The 23,282-nt window shown below is 46.1% G+C and overlaps 1 protein-coding gene across 2 annotated transcripts in view; it reads left to right on the forward strand.

Annotated features, from left to right (window-relative positions):
- Window positions 1–6,291: 6,291 nt before the first annotated feature.
- LOC145342110 (dedicator of cytokinesis protein 11-like) overlaps window positions 6,292–23,282 on the forward strand; it is a 269,092-nt gene continuing 252,101 nt past the window's right edge. For both annotated transcript variants that reach the window (XM_080187331.1, XM_080187332.1), the window contains exon 1: window positions 6,292–6,437. In XM_080187331.1, coding sequence (XP_080043457.1) covers window positions 6,336–6,437 — 102 coding nt within the window. In that variant the 5' untranslated portion in view covers window positions 6,292–6,335. The remainder of the gene's footprint in view (window positions 6,438–23,282) is intronic.

A 23,282-nucleotide genomic window follows, 5' to 3' on the forward strand; every position in this document is an offset into this window, starting at 1 on the left:
ATGTCGGTAAGGACCCTTGAAGCAAAGGCTATTGGTCTGTCATTCTGGATACAGACTGCACCATGTTTGCACTGGGATGTGTCAGCTGATAGGAGTACTGGTGCTCGAATGTTAAGGCATTGTAGGACTGTGGGGATTGAGAATGCCCCTGTTTGAGTCTGTTGAACACAGCAATGTGGTACTCCTGCCAACACCAATTGACATCCTGGTGGAGGAACTAACAAAGGGGCTCAGTAACCTCATTGTAGCCAGGAATGAACTTAGAAATAAAATTAGTCATAGCAAAGATGTTCTGTAAAGCATGTTTGTCCATAGGGGATGACCATCTGTTGTAAAACTGTTGTCTTGTCTGGATCAGGATTTACACCATTAGCTGTGAGTAAATGACTCACGTAGGGTACCTGGTTGGCCATGAATCTGCATTTAGCAGGGCTAAGTTTCAGTTGCATTATATTGATTGTATTGAGGACTAAACAAAGATGTGCATCATGTTATTGTATAGTACGATCCCAAACCAGGATGTCAACAACGATGATTTTGCAGGTTTGGTTTGTAAAGAGTTGCTCCATACACTGTAAGAATATTTCACTGACTCCACCTGACACCTCACCTGACGAAGGAGCAGCAAGCGCTCTGAAAGCTAGTGGCTTTTGCTACCAAATAAACCTGTTGGACTTTAACTTGGTGTTGTGAGACTTCTTACTGAGAATACTTCACTGCCAGTGGCTATCGCGTAGATATGCAGAGGAAATGGTATCTGCCTCCCGGAGATATGAAAGTAGTAAGTTTCAAAGATTCTTCATCCAGTGGGATTTGCGAGAACCTACACTTCGCATCCAAGATGCTGAGTACCTTGGCATTGGGCATGTCAGCTATTACCTGTTTCACTGTCTCCATAGGGTGATGAAATCTGAGCAGGGTGGAGAGTAGCCATATCTTCCATACGGGTGGTTTGTCTGCCATGCGTGACAAGGTCCACCAAGGTGTTAGGATCTGGTGCAGCATATAGATTATTTCCCTCAGCAACTGCCTGTGCAGGACATTTCACTTTGCTCTGGTGTCAATCTTTACTTATTGTTTTGCGTTTTGTTTTGTTTGCAGGCAATGTTCAAGATGGTGAAAATCTCACCCTTCTCCGTGGTGGCATCAATACTGTTGCAGTGGAGTGCTGTTGGAGGCTCAGTAGGGCCTGCTTGCTCTGATTGAGCAATGTGGCTGGTGGCATAGGAAGGCTGCTGTGAATAAGATCAATCACCAGGCAGGAGTGTTCCCTTCTAGTCGGGGAACACTTCAGCAGTCATGGGCATTCAGCCTCTGATCTTCGGGTAAGAAGTCTCCTTCAAGACACACGACAACGCAGAATTGTTGAGCAAAAACTGATAGCCAAGTTATGCACACATGAAGACAGTCTCAACTGGGATCTTGGGTTCATGTCACACTGTCTGTAACCCCCATGACTTGCCTGGGCTTGCAAAATCTCACTAACTGTCCTGACTGGAGACAATACACATCTCTAACCTGTGCTTGACCCTGTCTCATTGTCTGTACCTTTAAGACTTGATTATCTGTAAAGACTCGCATTCCAATCATTATCTTGTAAATTGAGTTTGTGTCTGCATATGACCTGTTTGTGAACACAAGTCCTCACTCACCTGATGAAGAAGGCCGAGACTCCGAAAGCTGGTGCCAAATAAACCTGTTGGACTTTAACCCGGTGTTGTGAGGCTTCTTACTGTGATTAAGATCTACAGCATTTGTCAAAATAGTTCCATTTGCCGCATTTGTTGCAGCATTTACCAAATGTCAAACATGCAGTTCAATTCTGTGTGTAATGGCTGCCATTGTTGAGGCAAAGCATGTCCTGTACCGCTAAAACTTCAGTTTTCCACCTGAACTCTTTGCTGCTTCTTTTTCACTGCTCATTTAGCGTACAGATACTGATGGCAGATTGCAATGTCAGATCTTGCTCATGAAGAAGATGCTTGTGAACAAGATCACTGTGCACTCTACACGCAATGCAATCTCTGACAAGTTGGTCAGTAGGTTGCAAAATGTATACTCCTTTGCTACAATTTTTAGACTTGTGAAGGATTGAATCAATTTGTCAGATTTTTGATAGGTGGTATTAAACATGTGTCTATCGAATATGATGTTCTTTACGGGAATGCAAGCATTCTCAAACTTTTTTAATACTATCTCATGATCTCATTCTCCTCATCTGTCTGGAAAACAAAAGATTCTAATTTCTCGATGGCCTCATGATCCACAGATTTAGTAAGGTATAAGCTTATACCAACTTGGATTTATCCAATAACTTGGCATCGCAGCGGTTGTGTCACTTTTTTTCAAACTTTGCCCAGTTCACCTCAATGTTTTTGTCAAACACGAGCAAGTCAATGTGGCAAAGTCCCTGGGTCATTCTGCCAACTCCTGACACCATGTAAAAGTGCAGGGTTCCAATGACTGCTGACCACTCACTAGAACAGTAACAGTTTATTGATTATACAAGTAGGCTTACATTAATACTGCAATAAAGTTAGGGTGAAAATCCCCTAGTTGTTTGGGTACACTAAGGAGCAATTTAGCATGGTCAATGCACCTAACCAGCACATCTTTGGACTGTGGATGGAAACCAGAGCACCCAAAGGAAATCCACAGAGACACAGGGAGAATTTGCAGTCTCTACACAAACAGTGACACAAGCTGGGAATTGAACCAGAGTCCCTGGCACTGTAAGACAGCGGCTGTTGCATGTTGTGTGGCTCCGTGCACTGGGGAGAACTTCTGTACAACAGACACGTGACCCCTTATGTACCAATGTCACCCCAATTCTCATGTGACACCTGGTCTACATTTGATTCCCCTCGCAATAAATGATAACATTCTATCAACTTTCTTAATCACTTGCTGTACCTGAATACTAACCTTTTGTGATTCATGCACTGAGACACTCAGATCCTGTGGTATGTCAGAGCCCTGCAATTGCTCACAATTTAATGTGCTTTTCTTTTATTGCGCTTGCCAAAATGGACAATTTAGTCTCTGGGTCTATTTCTTTCTCTCCCTCAGCCCTAGTTTGTCTATCTATATCTCCCCGGGTTTCTGTCTCTCGTCACCTATCCATTAACTGTGTATGTATGTATTTGTATGTACCTATCACTCTCTTATCTCTCCTGCTCTAATGTTTCTCCCATCCTCCATATCTCTCCCTCTCAGTCTCTATCTCTGCCCCTGCCCCATGTATCTGTCTCTCTCCATCCCCTGTATCTCTTTCCCCCCTCCCCCAATATCTCTCTCTCCTCCTACCCCACCTTAGGGTGGCATGGTAAGAAATCTCACAACACCAGGTTAAAGTCCAACAAGTTTATTTGATAGTAAACCCACTAGCTTTCAGGGTTTGCCCCTTCGTCAGGTGAGTGGAGTGAGCGGCATGGTGGCACAGTGGTTAACACTGCTACCTCAGTGCCAGGGACCCTGGTTCAATTCCTAGCTTGTGTCACTGTCTGTGCCGACGCTGCAAGTTCTCCTGTGTTTCTGTGGGTTTCCTTTGGGTGCTCCAGTTTCCAACAACAGTCCAAAGGCATGGTAGGTGCATTGACCATGCTAAATTGAATACGGGAGTTGGGACGTATTGTTGAAGATGTACAAGACATTGTTAAGGCCACACTTCGAGTACTGTGTACAATTCTGATCACCCTATTATTACAGAAAAGATATTATTAAACTAGAAAGTGTGCAGAAAAGATTTACTAGGACGCTACTGGAACTTGGTGGTTTGAGTTCTAAGGAGAGGCTGGATAGGTTGGGACTTTTTTCTCTGGAAGGTAGAAGGGTGATCTAATAGAGGGCTACAAAATAATGAGAGGTATAGATCAGCTCGAAAAATATCTTTTCCCAAAAGTAGTGGAGTCTAAAACCAGAGGGCATAGATTTAAGATGAGAGGGCAGAGATACAAAGTGTCAACAGGGGCAATTTTTTCACAGAGGGTGATGAGTATCTGGAACAAGCTGTCAGAGATAGCAGTAGAGGCGGTACAATTTTGTCTTTTAAAAAGCATTTAGATAGTTACATGGTAAAATGGGTATAGAGGGATATGGGCCAATTGCTGGCAATTGGGATTAGGTTAGCAGTATATAAAAAAAGGGTGGCATGGACATGTTGGGCTGAAGGGCCTGTTCCCATGCTGCAAACCTCTATTGCTCCTTAGTGTACCTGAAGGAGATTTTCACAGTAACTTTATTGCTGTTAACGTAAGCCTACTTGTGACACAAAGAAATAAACTCGAAAACTGTATCTCCCTCGCCCCCATCTCTCTCCCTCCCCCACTCCCATACCTATCTCCACCCCACTCCCGTACCTCTCTCTCCCCCTCCCCACTCACATACCTCTCTCCCCCCCTCCCCACCCGACCTGATACCTCTCACTCCCCCCCTCCCCACCCCACACCGTACCTCTCTCGCCCCCCAACCCCGTACCTCTCTCCCCCACACCTCTCTCCCCCCCCACTCCCCACCCCACACCTCTCTCCCCCCCACTCCCCACCCCACACCTCTCTCCCCCCCACTCCCCACCTCTCTCTCCCCCTGTCCCCACCCTGTACCACTCCCCCCCTCCCCACCCCACCCCGTACCTCTCCCCCCCTCCCCACCCCACCCCGTACCTCTCCCCCCCCTCTCCACCCCGTACCTCTCCCCCCCCTCCCCACCCCACCCCGTACCTCTCCCCCCCCTCCCCACCCCACCCCGTACCTCTCCCCCCTCCCCACCCCGTACCTCTCCCCCCTCCCCACCCCGTACCTCTCCCCCCCTCCCCACCTCACCCTGTACCTCTCTACCCCCCTCCCCACCTCACCCTGTACCTCTCTACCCCCCTCCCCACCCCACCCCGTACCTCTCTACCCCCCTCCCCACCCCACCCCGTACCTCTCTACCCCCCTCCCCACCCCACCCCGTACCTCTCTACCCCCCTCCCCACCCCACCCCGTACCTCTCTACCCCCCTCCCCACCCCACCCCGTACCTCTCTACCCCCCTCCCCACCCCACCCCGTACCTCTCTACCCCCCTCCCCACCCCACCCCGTACCTCTCCCCCCCCCTCCACCCCGTACCTCTCCCCCCCCTCCCCACCCCACCCCGTACCTCTCCCCCCCCTCCCCACCCCACCCCGTACCTCTCCCCCCTCCCCACCCCGTACCTCTCCCCCCTCCCCACCCCGTACCTCTCCCCCCCCTCCCCACCTCACCCTGTACCTCTCTACCCCCCTCCCCACCTCACCCTGTACCTCTCTACCCCCCTCCCCACCCCACCCCGTACCTCTCTACCCCCCTCCCCACCCCACCCCGTACCTCTCTACCCCCCTCCCCACCACACCCCGTACCTCTCTACCCCCCTCCCCACCCCACCCCGTACCTCTCTACCCCCCTCCCCACCCCACCCCGTACCTCTCTACCCCCCTCCCCACCCCACCCCGTACCTCTCTACCCCCCTCCTCTCCCCACCCCATACCTCTACCCCCACCCTGTACCTCTCTCCCCCCACCCTGTACCTCTCCCCCCCAACCCCACACCTCTCTCCCCCTCCCTCCCCAGCCCACACCCCATACCCCTCTCCCCCCTCCCTCCCCACCCCACCCCCCATACCTCTATCCTCCCCCACCCCACCCTGTACCCCTCTACACCCCTCCTCTCCCCACCCCGTACCTCATCCCCCCCCACCCCACACCTCTCTCCCCACTCCCACCCCACCTCCCACGCCTCTCTCCCCCCTCCCTCCCCACCCCACCCCCCATACCTCTCTCCCCCTCCCTCCCCACCCCACCCCCCATACCTCTCTCCCCCCTCCCTCCCCAACCCACCCCCCATACCTCTCTCCTCCCTCCCCACCCCACCCCGTACCTCTCCCCCCACCCCTCTGTACCTCTCCCCCCGCCCCTCTCTCCGCCCCTCCCTCCCCACCCCCCATACCTCTCACCCCCCACCCTACCCCACCCTCACATACGTCTCTCCCCCCTCCCTCCCCACCCCACCCCATACCTCTCCCCCTCACACTCCCCCGTACCTCTCTCTCCACCCCCCCACCCCGTACCCCCCCCCCACCCCGTACCTCTCCCCCCCATACCCCCCCCCGTACCTCTCCCCCCCGTACCTCTCCCCCCACATCTCTCTCCCCCCCTCTGTCTGGTTCTCTCTGTGTGGATCTCTATTTCTCTGGCTGTCTCTCTGGGAGTGTTTGTTTCTGGGCGGAGATGAGGGTGGAGCTCCCTGTCTCTATTCCGGATCTGTGAGTTCGCGCTCTCTCAGTGCTTCTCTCTGTCTCCCCGGGATTATCTCCGCTCGATGGCCGAGGTTCGGAGGTTCACCAAGCGGCTCAGTAAACCGGGCACAGCCGCCGAGCTCCGGCAGAGCGCCTCCGAGGCGGTTCGCAACTCACTGCTGGCGGTGAGTGTCCCACAGTATAGCTGCCATCCATCGGGCTGGGACTATCCATCAGGGCTGAGGGGCTCTCTGGTTGTTTCTCTGTCTCCCTGTCCTTATCTCTTTCTGTGCCTGTGCGTCTCTCTCTGTGTCTTTCTGTCTCTCTGTCTCTGTGTGTACCTTTCTCTCATGTCTTTGTCTCAATGATTCCCTCTGTCTATCTCTGTGTGTCTGTGGCTGTCTTTGTGTATCTCTTGCCGACTCTTTGTCTTTCTCAGAATCATTTTCCCTCTGTCTCCCCAGCTGTGTGTGTCTATCTGTCACCCTTTCTACGCCTGTGTCTGTATCTCTACCTGTCACCCTCTCTGTGCTATGCATGTGTCTATCTGCCACCCTTCCTGTGCTGTGAGTGTGTCTATCTGTCACCCTCTCAGTATCTCTGTGGATGGGACCGAAGGGATTTACTGCAGCACTTTTATTTCTACTTGCTGTAACAGCCCAGATAGAGTTTTTGAAATGTTTTTTGTATGCACTAAAAATCAAATGCTTTTCCATGTGAAAGGAATGTGTGCACATCCAGCTGACTGTCAGCAATGGGAGCTGTGTGTAGCGTGGAGTGCTATTCCTTCACTCATATTTCATCAGACCCAAGGAAATTGGCCAATTTTTAAAAAAAATCTAGCTTTAAAGCTATAAATCATCTTAAGAATTGTTGCTTTTTGTAATAGAAATAGATCACTTGTTTCATTTCAGTTTCACTTAGAAGGGTTTTCCATAATTGTGTTGTGACCCTTCTTAATATGAAGGATAGATGTGATGAAGAGAGCATGGTTATAAATCAACGCTGCATTAAGCTAATGAGATACACTACTGCCAATGGAATGTGTACCAGGAGGGCAACTCTGCCCTCTGCTCGGACGAGTCCCAGCAGTTCTGTGTTTTGCTGAAACAGTGCAGTGGTGTAATTTTCACCTTACACAGCTGGTAAACCACTTACAAGAACGCCTTTCCTAGTTGACCAATAAAATTGCTCCAGATCTTTGAAAGTTTGATCCAGTTGAAAATAGTTTCTTAGTAAGTGGTTTAAAAATGAGTCTAATGATGCAGTGCTTAAAAACTCCATTTCCTAACTACCCATCTCTCACCCTGGAAACTGGCTGAATCAGACAGTTTGCAACCTCAGTGTCATGTGTGACTTATAGATGAACTTCTGAACACATATCCACATTGTCACTGGAAATGCTTATTTTCACCCCTATAACATTGCTCATGCTCATTCCCCCAAAACTCTCATATCTTTCTTAAGTCCAGATTTGGCTCTTCCTACACACTTCTGGCTGGCCTTTCACATTCTACCCTCTCTAAACTCAAGATCATCCAAAACTCTGCTGCTTGTGCCCTTACTCATATGAAGTCCCCATCTGCAGTTCCCATCTCCCCCTCATTTCTATGCTTAGTGACTGAAACTGGCTCCTGATTAAACAACATTCAAATTTGAAGATCATTAATCTTGTTTTCAGGTTCCTGCATGACCTTCGCCCTATCTCCATAATCCCTTCCTGCGCCACCGACCCTCGGAAATATCTGCCCTCCTCCAATTCAGGCCTGTTGTTTTTCCCTGAATCTATTGCTGCTTCGTTGGTGGTCATGCCTTCAGCTATTTTGAGTATCTCAAAGTGCTTTGCAGCCAATGACACACCTCTGAAGTGTAAACACTGTTGTAGAAAATTGATGTGGAGATGCCAGCATCGGGCTGGGGTAAACACTGTACGGAGTCTCACAACACCAGGTTAAAGTCCAACAAGTTTATTTGGCAGCACAAGCCACTAGCTTTCGGAGTGCTGTCCCTTCATCAGGTGATCGCCACTCACCTGATGAAGGAGCCCTGCCCTAAAAGCTCATGCTACCATATAAACCTTGTTGGACTTTAACCTGGTATTGTGAGACTTCTTAATGTGGAAAATTGAGACAGGCACATTGTGCACAGCAAGATTTCACAGATTGTAATGAACAGGTAATCTCTTTTGGTTTTTTGTTGAGGGATATCTATTAGCCAAGAAGCGAAAAGAACTTGGCAGCTCCGCTTTGAAGTTGTGCCATGGGATATGTTACCTCCGCCTGAGGTCAGACAGTTTAACATGTCATCCAAAAGATGGCACCACCTTCAGCAGTGCAGCACCCTGTCACTTGGCTGTCAGGGTAGAATCTGGTCTCTGGATTGGAGTTTAAATGGGCAAACCTCCTGACTCAGATGCAAGCAGTGAGTCAGGATGGTGAAGGGAGGGACTGTGAGGCCAGTGTGGGTATGTGGCAGATTTCAGCTCCAGAGGTGATGACAGTGTGACTTAGGGTTTGGTAATGACAGGAATGAAATGAGTGCAGGAAGATCTTTTGGAAGTAGTTTAAATGGTGTTGAAGATATAGAGTATGAAGGTTAACTCTAGGTCAAGTGAGACAGTGGGAATTTTAACTGGCTGGTATCAGCAGAGCAAGCAGTCAGGCGAGCAGGAGAGATCATAGAATCACAGAATCCCTACAGTGCAGAAAGAGGCAGTTCAGTCCATCAAGTCTGCACCGACCACAATTCCTCTCAGCCCCTATCCCCTAATCCCATGTATTTACCCAGCTACTCACCCTGACATCAAGTGGCAATTTAGCATGGCCAATCAACCTAACCCGCACATTTTTGGACTGAGAGCAGCTGAGGAAACCCACACAGATATGGGGAAAATGTGTAAACTCCACACAGACAGTGACCCAAGCTGGGAATCAAACTCGGGTCCCTGGCACTGTGAGGCAACCACCGTGCCACCCACCTTCCTGTACCGGGAGATAGAGAGGGTGTTTCTGGAGATGGATGAAGCTCTTGGCAGGAACAGAAAATGAGGAGTGTTGCTGTCCTGCCTCTAGATGCAATGTGTTTCTGGTTCATTCATGACTTGGAGCAACACAAAGAGATATTGTCAGCGTGGATATGGAAACTGATCCTACGCTTATAGCTAGGGGATATAAGGAAAAAGACATTGTTAGAAAGTAAGTTAAAGGTGCAGTAAGTATATATGTGCGGATTCAGGAGGAGACACTGCTTCTGGAGAGGAGTTGGTTACCTCTTTATCCACTATTAAATTGTTTGGGACATCCTCAATTGGAGAAAGGTCCATTTCTAACTTCATTCGAAAGTACACCTTGAAATGATTAAAAACCAGACAGAATAGTGAATATTGCAAATGAATTCCATTCATCACTTTTGGTTGTCACATTTGAAAAGTACAGGCTGTGCTGGGGTTAGTTGTCTAAAATTGAGTACACTGTGGGCTTGAACTGATTTTGAGATGGCTCACCTGGTACTGGTAGATTGAAATGGAACCAGTTCTCCAGAGCAGACTCTATATCGGAGGCAGGGAAGTAATTCTCAGTTCTCGCTGTTATCTTGGTCCCTCAGCTCACTGAGGAGCAGTCAATATATGAGGCATTGGCATCAGTACAATGCCAGGAGGATTTTATCTTGAAGTTCCAGAAATGAGATTCGGGGCTGAGACAGCGGTGACACATTGAGTGTTTTTTAACCTGTGCCATATATTGAACTAATGAACCTTGAAACTGGTAAACTCCCAAACATGTCCTCCAAACAGTATAGAGATATGATTATTTTCAGGGAAAGTATTTCAGAATAGACTAAGGAGAGTGCTTAATGTCTGGCATCTGGTATATACATTACAGTAAATTAAAGTGACTACATTCAAGATAGTAAGACTTCTTATTGAGGTTAGGTATCGGTGATTTAAATTTGTGTTCTGGAGCTTTGTGAATAGGAAAATATCCTGGATTGACACATAATTTAGGATGCCAAGCATGTATAGACTGAGGACCATCCCCCTCCCCACCCCCACTCAGTAAATCCTGTCATACCCACGGGACAAATTCCTCCCCCGACTCCAAGCCCCTAACACGCTCCTAGAAACCAAATAATCCCACTCACTCAGTAAATCCTGACATACCCTCAGAGACAAATTCCTCCCCCCAATCCAAAACCCCAATTTGGAAATCCTGACATGCTACCAGAGAACAGGCATCTCCCCCACTCTGTAAATCCTGACACACTCCTGGGAACCAGCACTCTCCCCACTCTGTAAATCCTGACACACTCCCAGGCAGTAGCAACCCTCCCCTGCCTCCCCTGCCCCCCGCTACTCTGTAAATCCTGACACACTCGTGGGAACCAGCACTCTCCCCACTCTGTAAATGCTTTCACACTCCCAAGGTCCAGATTCCCCCCATTACCTTCTGACCAGTGCCCTAGCCTCCGACCTCCCCCCCATCCTCCCTGCCCTCCCCGCTCCTCCACCCTCCTCCACCCTCCCTGCTCCTCCACCCTCCCCGCTCCTCCACCCTCCCCGCCTCCCAGTCTGCTGCAAATCCTGACATGCTCAGAAACCTCCCTGTATATCCTTCTACTCTATTTCCTCTAATCCGAAATATTCCTTGGCCTTTCTCTTTCATGTGCTTATCCCCTTAAATGCATTAATATTATTGCTTCAATTGCTTCCTGTGGTATCACCACTTTCTTGATAAGTTTCTCCTGAATTTGAATTTCCGAGTGACTACCTTACATTTATGCCCCCTAGTTCTAGTCTTCCCAGAAGTGGAAACATCTTTTCTGTGTCTACCTTATCAAATCTGTCATAATTGTAAAGAAATGTATTAAAACATTCCTTAGCTTTCTCTTTTCTAGAGAAAAGGGCTCTAGCCCCTTCAGTCTTCCTTTATAATTATAACCTTTCAGTTTTGGTATTATCCATGACAAATGTATATGTACCTATTCCAGTGGTCTTCGATCCTTTTCCATAATATGGAAACTAGAAACATACAAAATACTCCAAATGTCTTCACAATATTCTAAATAGTAGTATTGAGCAGTAAGTCACTAAATACCATAACACAGTGAAAGACACATACCATTAGAACATACACCATTAGAACAGCAGCAAACTGATTAGAAGGTGTGATCGACAGTGCTCTCAAGCAGCATTTACTCAGAAGCAAACTGTTTACTGACACTCAGTTTGGATTCTACCAGGGCTACTCAGTTGCTGACTTTGTTACAGCCTTGTTCCAAACATGGGCAGAAGAACTGGACTCAAGAGGTGAGGTCCAAGTGACTGCCCTTGACATCAAGACCGCACTTGTTCAAGTGTGGCACCAATAAGCCCTGGCAATGCTGGAGTCAGTAAGAATTGGGGGGAAAAAAACTCTTCACTGGTTGGAGTTATACTTGGCACCTGGCACAAAGATGGTTGTGTTTGTTCGAGGTCAAGCATTTCAGTTCCTGGACATCGCTTCAGGAGTTCCTCAGGATAGTGTCCTTGACCCAACCACCTTCAGCCCCTTCATCAATAATCTTCCTTCCACCATAAGATCAAAAATGGGGACGATCGCTGATAATTGCACAATGTTCAGTATCATTTGCGACTCTTGAACATAGAAAGTAGAAGCCAGGGAGCTTGCCCCGCCATTCATTAGGATGATGGATGATCCTGCCTTCCCTCCCATTTCCCTTGATCGCTTTAGCGCCAAGAGCTATATCTTAACAGGATTAACCAGAAGCAAGAACAGAGGTGGGGAACTTTGCAACAATGAACTCGCCTCCTGACTTGCCAAAGCCTGCTGCACCATCTGCAAGACACAGTGAAAAGTGTGATGGAATATTCTCCACTTTCCCGGATGACTTCAGCTCCCACAACTCTCAAGAAGTTCAACATCATCGAGGTCAAAGCAGCACATTTGGCACCCCATCCACCACTTTCAACACTGATGGATAGTGGAAGCAGTGTGTACCATCTACAACATGCACTGCAGAAACTCACTAAGGGTCCTGTGGCAGCACCTTTCAAACTCACAGCCTCTACATTGAGCTGTAAGTCAGGAAATGGATGAGAAGGAGGATGTCAGGATAATTATAATCACCAGGGAAGTGGTACTGAGTAAATTGTTGGAGCTGCAGGCTGACAAATCCCCTGGTTCTGATGGACTTCATTCTAGGGGACAACAAGAAATGGTTAGTGAGATAGTTGATATGAATTTTTCAAAATTCCCTTGATTCTAGAAAGGTTACATTAGATTGGAAAATAGTGGATATACTTTGTTCAAAAAGGAAGCAAGCCAGAAAGCAGAAAACTATAGCCTAACATCTGTCATGTGAAAAATGGGGCGTCACAGTGGCCATGGTTAACACTGCTGCCTCACAGCACCGGGGACTTGTGTTCGATTCCTGGCTCAGGTCACCATCTGTGTGGAGTTTGCACGTTCTCCCCATGTCTGCATAGGTTTTCTCTGGGTGTTCCGGTTTCCTCCCATAGACCGAAGATGTGTGGGTTAGGTGGATTGGCTATGCCAAATTGGCTGTGGTGTCAGGTGGATTAGCAGGGTAAATATGTGGGGTTACAGAAATAGGACCTGGGTGAGATTGTGGTCAGTGCACATTCGATGGGCCAAATGGCCTCCTTCTGCACTGTAGGGTTTCTTTGATCAAGTTGAAAGTTATTATTCAAGATGTTACAGCAGGACACTTAGGGGCGGCATGGTGGCACAGTGATTAGCACTGCTGCCTCACAGCACCAGGGACCCAGGTTCACTTCCCAGCTTGGGTCACTGCCTGTGTGGAGTTTGCACATTCTCCCTGTGTTTGCATGGGTTTCCTCCAGGCGCTCCGGTGTCCTCCCACAGTCCAAAGATGTGCAGGTTAGGTGCATTGGCCATGCTAAATTCTCCCTCAGTGTACCCGAACAGGTGCCCGAGTGTGGCGACTAGGGGATTTTCACAGTAACTTCATTGTGTATTAATGTAAGCCTACTTGTAAACTTGTTCACGCAAGGGGACATGAATGTAGCTGAGGAGGACACTGGGGTGCAGGGGTGTAAATTAGATAGTATTGCAATTGATACGGGGGATGTGCTGGATATTCTAGAGGGTTTGAAAATAGATAAGTCCCCTGGTCCGGATGGGATTTACCCTAGGATTCTCTGGGAGGCAAGAGAGGTGATTGCGGAGCCTCTGGATCTGATCTTCAGGTCGTCGTTGGTCTCTGGTATAGTACCGGAAGATTGGAGGACAGCAAATGTTGTCCCATTGTTTAAGAAGGGGAGCAGAGACTTCCCTGGGAATTATAGACCGGTGAGTCTTACTTCTGTGGTGGGTAAGGTTTTGGAAAGGATTATTAGAGACAGGATTTATAGTTATTTGGAGAGTAATGAATTGATTAGAGACAGTCAGCATGGTTTTGTAGCGGGTAGGTCGTGCCTTACTAACCTTACCGAGTTCTTTGAGAAAGTGACCAAAGAGGTGGATAGGGGTAAGGCAGTTGACGTGGTGTATATGGATTTTAGTAAGGCGTTTGATAAGGTTCACCATGGTAGGCTTCTGCAGAAAATGCAGATGTATGGGATTGGGGGTGATCTAGGTAATTGGATCAGGAATTGGCTAGCAGATAGGAGACAGAGGGTGGTGGTTGATGGTAAATATTCATCATGGAGTTCGGTTACGAGTGGTGTGCCTCAGGGATCTGTTTTGGGGCCACTGCTGTTTGTAATTTTTATTAATGATCTGGATGAGGGTATAGTTGGGTGGATTAGTAAGTTTGCTGATGACACCAAAGTCGGAGGTGTGGTAGATTGTGAGGAAGGGTGTCATAGTTTGCAGGGTGACTTAGAAAGGTTGCAGAGCTGGGCCGCGAGGTGGCGGATGGAGTTTAATGTGGAGAAGTGTGAGGTAATTCATTTCGGTAGGAATAACAGATGTGTTGAGTATAGGGCTAACGGGAGGACTTTGAATAGTGTGGAGGAGCAGAGGGATCTAGGTGTATGTGTACATAGATCCCTGAAAGTTGGGAATCAAGTAGTTAAAGTTGTTAAGAAGGCATACGGTGTCTTGGCGTTTATTGGTAGGGGGATTGAATTTAGGAGTCGCAGCGTCATGATGCAACTGTACACAACTCTGGTGCGGCCGCACTTGGAGTATTGTGTGCAGTTCTGGTCCCCACATTATAGGAAGGATGTAGAGGCTTTGGAGAGGGTGCAGAGGAGGTTTACCAGGATGTTGCCTGGTATGGAGGGGAGATCCTATGAGGAGAGACTGAGAGATTTGGGGTTGTTTTCGCTGGAAAGAAGGCGGCTAAGAGGGGACCTTATTGAAACATATAAGATGATTAGAGGTTTAGACAGGGTGGATAGTGATAGCCTTTTTCCTAGGATGGAGAAAGCTAGCACGAGGGGGCACGGCTTTAAATTAAGGGGGGGTAGTTATAGGACTGATGTCAGGGGTAGGTTCTTTACCCAGAGGGTGGTGAGGGACTGGAATGCCCTGCCAGCTGCAGTTGTAAATGCGCCTAGTTTGGGGACGTTTAAGAGATCTGTGGATAGGTTTATGGATGATATGGGATTGGTTTAGATTAGTGGGTTAGTGTTGTTTTTTTTTAAAAGCTGGTCGGCGCAACATCGTGGGCCGAAGGGCCTGTTCTGCGCTGTAATGTTCTATGTTCTATGTTCTATGTACTTGTAAACTTTAAATAAATTCAAGGTAATCAGGCAGAGTCAACTTGGTTTTGTGAAAGAGAAATCATGGCTGGAATTCTCCGGCTGTTCACGTTGGCAGAATTCTCAGAGGTGTGGTTTGGCTTCAATGAGAACTCTATTAACAATGATGAGACCAGAGGATCCCGCCGTCAGCAAAGGGCACATTGTCTCCTGCAATTGTGAAAAACACTGAGGGGAGGCCAGAAAATCTTGCCCCATGTTTAACCAATTTATTGGAGTTATTTGAAGAAGTTACATGTGCTGTGGATGAAGGGGAACTAGTGGATGTGCTGTACTTTGATTTCCAGAAGGCATTTGATAAAGTGCTACATCAAAGGTTATTGCATAAACTAAAAGCTCATGATACAGGCCGTAACATCTCCACATGGAAGATTGGCTGGCTAACAGGAAATAGAGAAGAGGAATAAATGGGTCCATTTACTAATTGGCAGATGCCATCACTGTTATTGCATTGTTAGTGCTGGGTCTCAGCATTTTACAATTTATATAAATTAATTGATGAAAGGACCGATCGTATGGTTGCTAAAATTGTCGATGACACAGTAATAGGTAAAAAACTAAGTTGTGAAGAGGCCAAAATGAGACTCAAAAAAGCACATAGTTTAAGTGAGTGGGCAAAAATCTGACAAATGGAGTATAACATGGGTAAATGTGAAGTTGTCCATTTTGGCATGAAGAATATAAAAGGCTTTTATCTAATTGGTGAGTTCTGAGATGCAGAGGGATCTGGGTGTCCTAGTGCATGAATCTCAAAAGACTAGTGTGCATGTACAGCAAGTAATTAGGAAAGCTAATGAAATGTAACTGTTTATTGCAAAGGAAATTGAATACAAAATAGGGAGGCTATGCTTCAGTTTAAAAAGGCACTGGTGAGACCATATCTGGAGTATTGGTGTACTTGTTCTCATTTAAGGAAGGATATAAATACTTTGGAAGCAGTTCAGAGATGGTTTACTATACCTGGAATGAGCGGGTTGCCTTATGAGGAAAAGTTGAACAGGCTAGGCTTGTATCCACTGGAGTTTAGAAGAGTAAGAAGTGACTTATTTGAAACATATAGGATCCTGAGGAGTTTTTGCAGGATGGTTATTGAGAGGATATTTCCTCATATGGGAGAATCTGAAGCTACTGATCACTGGTTAAAAATAAGGCATAATCCATTTAAGGCAGAGATGAGAAGACTTTTTTCTCAAAGGGTAGTGAGTTTTTGGGAGGTAGTGGAGGCAGAATCTTTCATTATTTTTAAGGCAGGGTTAGATATTCTTGATTAACAAGAGAGTGAAAGGTTATTGGGGATGGCAGGAATGTGGGGTTGAGGTTACAATCAGATCAGCCATGATCTTATAGAATGATGGAGCATACTTGAGGCACTAAGCAGCCTTCTCCTAATTCATATGTTCACATCTAGAAGGATAAGGGCAACAGACTCGTGGATACACCTGCAAATTCCCCTCCAAGCCACTCACCATTCTAGCTTGGCAATATATCACTGTTCCTTTACTGTTGCTGGTTCAGAGTACTGGAACTCCCCCCTTGATAGCACTGTGGGTTTACTTACACCAAATGGACTCTAACGGTTTAAGTAGGGAGCTCAGCATCACCACCTCAAGGGAAATTAAAAGGATGGTCAAAAAAAAGCCAGCAACGCCCATGTTACATGAAAGAATATAAAAATAAATCCTTTCTCGTTTTGGCTGTCATGATCACTCCCTTTGAAAGGAAGTTTTGAATTCAGAACATTTTTTTCTTCACAGGCTAACGTCAGGCAGTAGGCAGCGATTGCCAAATTTAAAAAAAAATTGTTATTGTAGGTTTTGGTCTGAAGTAGCGACTGCCAATTTTTTGTTTAAACTTGTGACCTTTCAGTGAAAGCAAATAGCTCCTGCTTGGCTTTGAGTTGAACTGAAGACTCGTGGCAGAGTAGTGACTGAGCCTATGTGTGCAGTGAGCTAGGCTAATTAGCCTTCAGAATTGGGTTTTAATTTAATAGAAAATCTCTGTCCATATTATTTTCAGCTGGAGCTTCACTGTGATGGAACTAAGGAGCTATTCTGAGGTGAATTTAGGCTCCACAAGAGTAGCTCTTCTCATTGAATATCTGCAAGAGATGTTGGTCCTCTAATAATTTGTATGTATGCATTCAGAAAAATTGGTTAGCTGAGGGATCTTCTGCTGAGTTTCCCCTTCAGTGAATCCTCAGATTTTACCAGATCTCTCCACAATGACTTAACAGCTGGAATGCTCAGGGGACTGGCACATGTAACGTCAGGAGTTGATGAAAGATTTAGTTTTGACTGTAAGTTTTATCTCTGGCTTATGGCCATTCTTACGGTGCTTAATTACCCTGATGGCTGTTCTGGACATTAACCGTTGCCAGAAAAATAACTGCAAGAGTATTACAAATTAGGTTTTAGAATTGCACTTAGTGTGCTGAGGCTCCCGAGTGGGCCCTCTAAAATGCATCGACCTCTGCGGTGTGACTGGGTATTGCTTGACTCCATGACATTTTCTCCAGAGGGATTAATAAGTTTTCTTTCCATTGAGTCCCACTGAGGATACCTTTTATCGACAGAAAATGCATTTGCTTATTAACAAATTGACTTCCTCAGATGGTATTCAGATAGTAATTGCAGGACTGAAACTTTACATCTTTTAGGGGGGGATGATTTTGCACCATTTTTTAGAGAGATAGGTATCTGATACCTTCACAGACCCAACAAACTAAATTGCAGTCTGTTACTTTGTTCTGTGGAAAATATTAGGTGGACACTCAGCATTGGTACCAAAAGTACTTCTGTCATAACTGGCTTTAAATCCTCTCTCCTACCAGGTAACGTTATTATGAGCTGTTTGCTATGAAGGAGAAAAGAGGCTTGGGCTGGTTATGTTGAATTGTAAATGAATCAGGGGTTCCAGTGATCTAAAACTGTGAAATCAGTGTCAGTGTTTCCCACTGGGTTGGTGGCACAGAGGGACTGACTCGAGCAGTGTGTTCATGCATAGCCACTTGACCTTTGGGGCCAGCCTTTTGAGATCAGCAAAATGAGTTTAACCTTTGTCCACTTGACCTACGTTGGGAAGTATCATCGTGTCAGCTTTGGCTCAGTCATAACGCTCACTCCTCTGGGTCATAAGGTCATGTGCTCAAGACTCACTCTGGATGCTTGAGCACAAAGTTCAGGCCAAAAATACCTCAGCATTGTTGGAGATGCTGCCTTTCAGATCAGAAGTTAAACTGAGTCTGCCTTCTTGGGTAGGTGGATAAGATAATCTGACAGCACTTTGAAGTGGGGGGGGGGTTGGTTTCGTAGTGTCCCAGCCAATATTTATCTCCACCAGCACCACTGAAACAAATTTATCTCATTTTCATTAAATTTCTTGTTTGTGGGAGCTTGCTGCGTTCAAATTGGCTGCAGTGTTTTCTATGTTACAAATGTGATCTTGCCTCATACAGTACTTCATTGCTTTTAAAACAGTACAATATCTCAGGTTGTGAAAGGCACAATAAAAAGGCAAGCCTGTGTCGTTCCTTCCTTTTTCTTTCTTTTCTCCTGTTTTGATCCTCAACTGTGGTTCAAACCTCAGATCTTCTGTGTTACCAAAATTAGCTGTTTCTACAGCATTGCCTAGCTCCATTCTTGGCTTATTCATATAATTGCTTAAACTTGCATCCATTCCATTTTCATTTATTACTTCATCGACTCCAACTATCTCCTCATTTCTCTCAGAGCTCCGCTCGGCTCCATTCCAACATCAACTCATCCAAGATTCTGCAGTGAATATTGTGTTAAACCCTGATTATTTATCTCTTCACTCCTTCTGAAGCATTGGTTTTTCAACTTTTTATTCACAGATGTCATTCTAATGCACCCCTGGAACATCTTCTAATCCCGTGATGCTGCTTATAGTCACTGCTTGTCTGCCTTTGTTTGGCTGTGCACCTACAATCTCCTATCAGTGGCAGATTTCAGCCACTAAGTTCCTAAACCATACCATTTTCTTCTGAAATCGCACTTCCTTGCTCAGGCTCCTCCTTTCAAAAGCCCCCTAAAAACGACAACTTCTTCAATTTCCTCAACTCTTACTCACTACCTCTACCTCATTCCCGTTTGTCCATTAAAAAAATCAGAAGTTTTGCTGTACTAAGCATGCATTACCTGTATTTGGACAACTTAAATTCTCGACCAGATTGGCAAGGATGCTATTTGAATGGATTGTTGGGAGCGATTGTGAATTCTCCTCGATTTGGAGTAGAATAAATCTATGCATGGAGATTTGTTGGAAGCAATTTCACTTCTCGGTGAATCTCTTTGGTCAACCTTAATATAGCCATTTATCTCTTTTAGGAGCTCGATCACAGGGTAGTTGGTTTCAAAGGTGGGTTAATGTTAGCCTGCAGACTTCAGTTTCAGAATAGCTGCGTAATTTGATGCTCTCTATGGTCTAACTTGGAGATGGCACGGTCAGGTATTCTGAGTAGTGACCACTCTAGAGCAGTCAGCAGTGATGATAATTTGTTTCAGTTTTCACTTTTTGGAGGGTGGGAGGGGCAGTTTCACAAACAATGCAAGCAGTTTTTCCACTTTCTGTCTGACGTGGTGGTATAGTGGCTAGCACTGCTTGCCTCACAGCGCCAGGGACCCGAGTTCAATTCCATCCTTGGTGATTGTGTGGAATCTGCACGGGTTTCCCTCAGGTGCTCCAATTTCCTCCCACAGTCCAAATATGTGCTGGTTAAGTGGATTGGCCATGCTAAATTGCCCCTTAGTGTCCCAAGGTATGTAGGTTAAAGAGATTAGCGGGGTAAATGCATAGGGTTATGGGGATAGGGTGGGGTGGGGGTGCTGGGTAAAATGCTCTTTTGGACAGTCAGTGCAAAATTGATGGGTTGAATGGCCTCCTTCTACACTGGACGGACTCTATTCATTCATGGAACAGGGCGTGACTGGGTTGGGCCAGCATTTGTTGCCCAACCCTAATTGCCCCTTGAACTGAGTGACTTCCTCGTCCAATTCAGAGGACAGTTAAGAGTCAATCAAATGCCGTGGGTCTGGAATCACATGCAGGCCAGACCAGGTAAGAACGGCAGATTTCCTTCCCTAAAGGGACATTAGTGAGCCAGGTGGGTTTTTGCCACAATCAACAATGGTTTTCGTGATTGCCATTAGACTTCTAATTCCATATTTTTATTGAATTTAGCTTTCACCATCTGCTGTGGTGGGATTTGAACCCACCTCCCCAGAGCATCACCCTGGGTCTCTGGATTATTTGTCCAGTGATAATACCATTAGGCCACAGCCTCCCTAATATGATGTGCCCAATTTCCAATGTGAAGCCCAACAAGATGGGGCCCATATCAACTTTTCAGTAACAGCATTGTTTTCATGAATGAAACACAAATGCAGTCTGGCCTTTTCTTTAGTGCAGCTGAACGGATATGTTGCTGCTGCTAACATGTTAGCACAGTTACTGATTTTCTGCTTCGAAGAGTGTTTTCTTTTAAAGCGATTATTTTGGTCCATTGCACTAACCAATATGTATTCTGAGGTTTGTTAGTCATCGAGTTGTTAGACAGGATGTCCCATCTCAGGAAGGGTTCTGCAGAGAAATGAATGCAAAATTCAGAGCAGTCACCACCTCATAGTCTTTAGAGTAGAGCGGTTTTTAAATTGCTATGGCACTTCCCATGAAGGAACCCTTTCTCTGTAACCTCTCCCCATTTATTAAGAGGGAGTTTGCATAATCTAGTTCATAATGAGAGCTTTGAGTGTTCTAGCAGGCAGTTCCTGTAAATATTAGACTTACTGTCACACTGGAGCCATTAGTCTTGAGCCTTTTCCTCAAATTATTGTGAGCAATGCTATGGGAGTTTGTTTGTTTGTTTGTTCTGTATAATGTCCTGGAATCAGTGTTGTAATATTGATGAAAAATGGTTAAGTGTGTTCACTTATGTTGGCACTTGCTATCTTAAAGCAGTGTTAATCATTTGCAATGGATTAATACCTAAACTGGATAAAGGGATTTCACCTAAACACGTTAACTATAAATACCTCTATCATCAGTGGTGTTTAGTGCAAGACAAGCAGTATTTTGTGTGTGTATTTTCTTTTAAGAAATTGAGAATTCTTACCTGTCTGCTTTGTATGTGTCTCTCATTCCTTGTCTTATTAATAAGCACGTCAAATGGGAGGATTTAGCTTTTCATCAGTAAGAAATAAACAGAGACACAGATTCAGCCATAGGAGAGGGCTCATTTACTGTCATTCTTTGGTGAACCTTCATGGATACCTGACTTTGGGCATGTTCTCTGCTGTCACCTCCATCATGATGCCGTGAGACTTCTCAATCCCACATTGGCTTATCCCCTTGTTCATCAGGCTGCTTCTTCACTCTTGTGTTAGTGAATCGATGTTCTTGAAACTTGTAAATTATCCTACAGGTTAAGAAGTTTCAAAAGCATCTATTGGCATTCATTGGAATTGTAGGCACAACGATAATCATCACTAACAATGTCACATGTAGATGATAACAGTTATTAATGATTAGTCATGTGGTTGACTTGCAAATCGTACCAGGTAATGGTGGATTCACAGGGTCATGGATTTTGAGTTTAAGGAAATGGATTGACCAAACCAAATATTACTGTATCTCTGCTCACTCTTGTTTTTTAATACTTTGCACTTACTCTGGCTGTGTGAGAATCCACATAAGACCATAAAGCATGGGAGCAGAACTAGTCTATTCAGCCTAAATAAAAACAAATTGCTGCAGATGCTGGAATCTGAAACTGAAAGAAAAAGTGCTGGAAAATCTCAGCAGGTCTGGCAGCATCTGTAAGGAGAAAGAAAAGAGCTGGTGTTTCAAGTTCATTCAAAGAGGTCATGGCTTCCTGCTGGGCAACGACAAGGGATGGGCCCTGAGGAAGTAGGGCCTCTGGGAGTGATTGGTGGGGATGAGGGTCCCGCTGCCACTCTGAAGCTGGGCTAGGTGACAGAGGGAGGGAGATCAGTGATCTCGGGATGGCCGTCGGGGGGGCGGGGGGGGGGGGGTCATGGGATGTTGGGCCTACTAGGATGGAGTTGGGCGGGGGGTAGTTTGGGACTGTAGGGGAGGGGTTTAGGGGAGGTCAAGATTGCCGGTGGTGGAGGGGGCAGGTGATCGAAGTAGGCCAGCGGGTGGGTGGGGCTGTGGGGTGATGGGGATCAAGTTGGGGCTGGCCAGCGATCGGGGTTGGGTGGAGTGGGATCCATGTGGCAGCAATAAGGCTTGCTGTTCTGACCAGTGATTGGAAGACTGGCAGTGCGAGTGCCGATCACGGTGCTGACAGATCAGCACATACGCAGTGGCCTGCTCAGTGCTATGCTGTCAGCCCTTCAGCAGGAATAGGCCCTGCCCCTGATTTTCATCATGATTCACGTTAAGGCACTCTGTGACGCACTTTGAAAACTCCACTGAATAAATCAATGAGATTTACTTCAGTTTTTATGTGAATTTGACACTTAGTTTTTTTTGGAGAATCCCACACCCTGCCTGAACTGATACAATCCGCAACTCTGCTTTCCCACCTTATCCTCATTATCTTTGATTCCTTTAATGATTAAAAATCTGGCTACGTCAGCCTTCAACATACTTACCCAATCTCTACAGCGCTCTGTGGTAAAGAATTCCACAGATTCACTACCTTCTGAAAGAAGAAATTCCTTCTCGTCTCTGTCTTAAATGGGCGATCGGCTTACTCTGAGATTAGGAATGTAGAAAAATGAGTAAGCCACTCAGCCCCCCTAGCCCACTCCACCATGCAATAAGATCACTAACTTGACATTGCTAACAGAAACCCTCTTGAAAGCAAAAGTTAATGCCACCCAAACCTCCTCCATTTCCCCATTCTCTTGCTTGCTTACCTGCACTAATATCTTCTTCATGCTGAAGTTAGGGCGTGTCTAGAATCGTGAAGGAAACAAATTCTTAGAATCTTACGGTACTGAGGGATTTGAGCCTATTCTGGCTGTCTGAAAGATCTGTCGAACATGTCCTAACGGTCCTCTTTTCCTGCTCTGCAATTCTTTTCACTTCAGTCATACAATCAAAACAATATAAAAGGCTGTATCAAAAACAGCACTTAAACTACTTATGTGATAAAATTTATATTTGGCATTCTGTCACTACTGACATTTACAAATGATGGACTATGGCCAACATTCAATACATCAAACGCTTTGACAACATGGAATATAGAATCCGTCCAAAGCATCAGTGGATTTTGTGAAATGAACCTTTTTTT

Source organism: Carcharhinus amblyrhynchos, chromosome 4, assembly GCF_965287045.1.
Source record: "Carcharhinus amblyrhynchos chromosome 4, sCarAmb.v2.hapA, whole genome shotgun sequence".
NCBI classification, from domain to species: domain Eukaryota; kingdom Metazoa; phylum Chordata; class Chondrichthyes; order Carcharhiniformes; family Carcharhinidae; genus Carcharhinus; species Carcharhinus amblyrhynchos.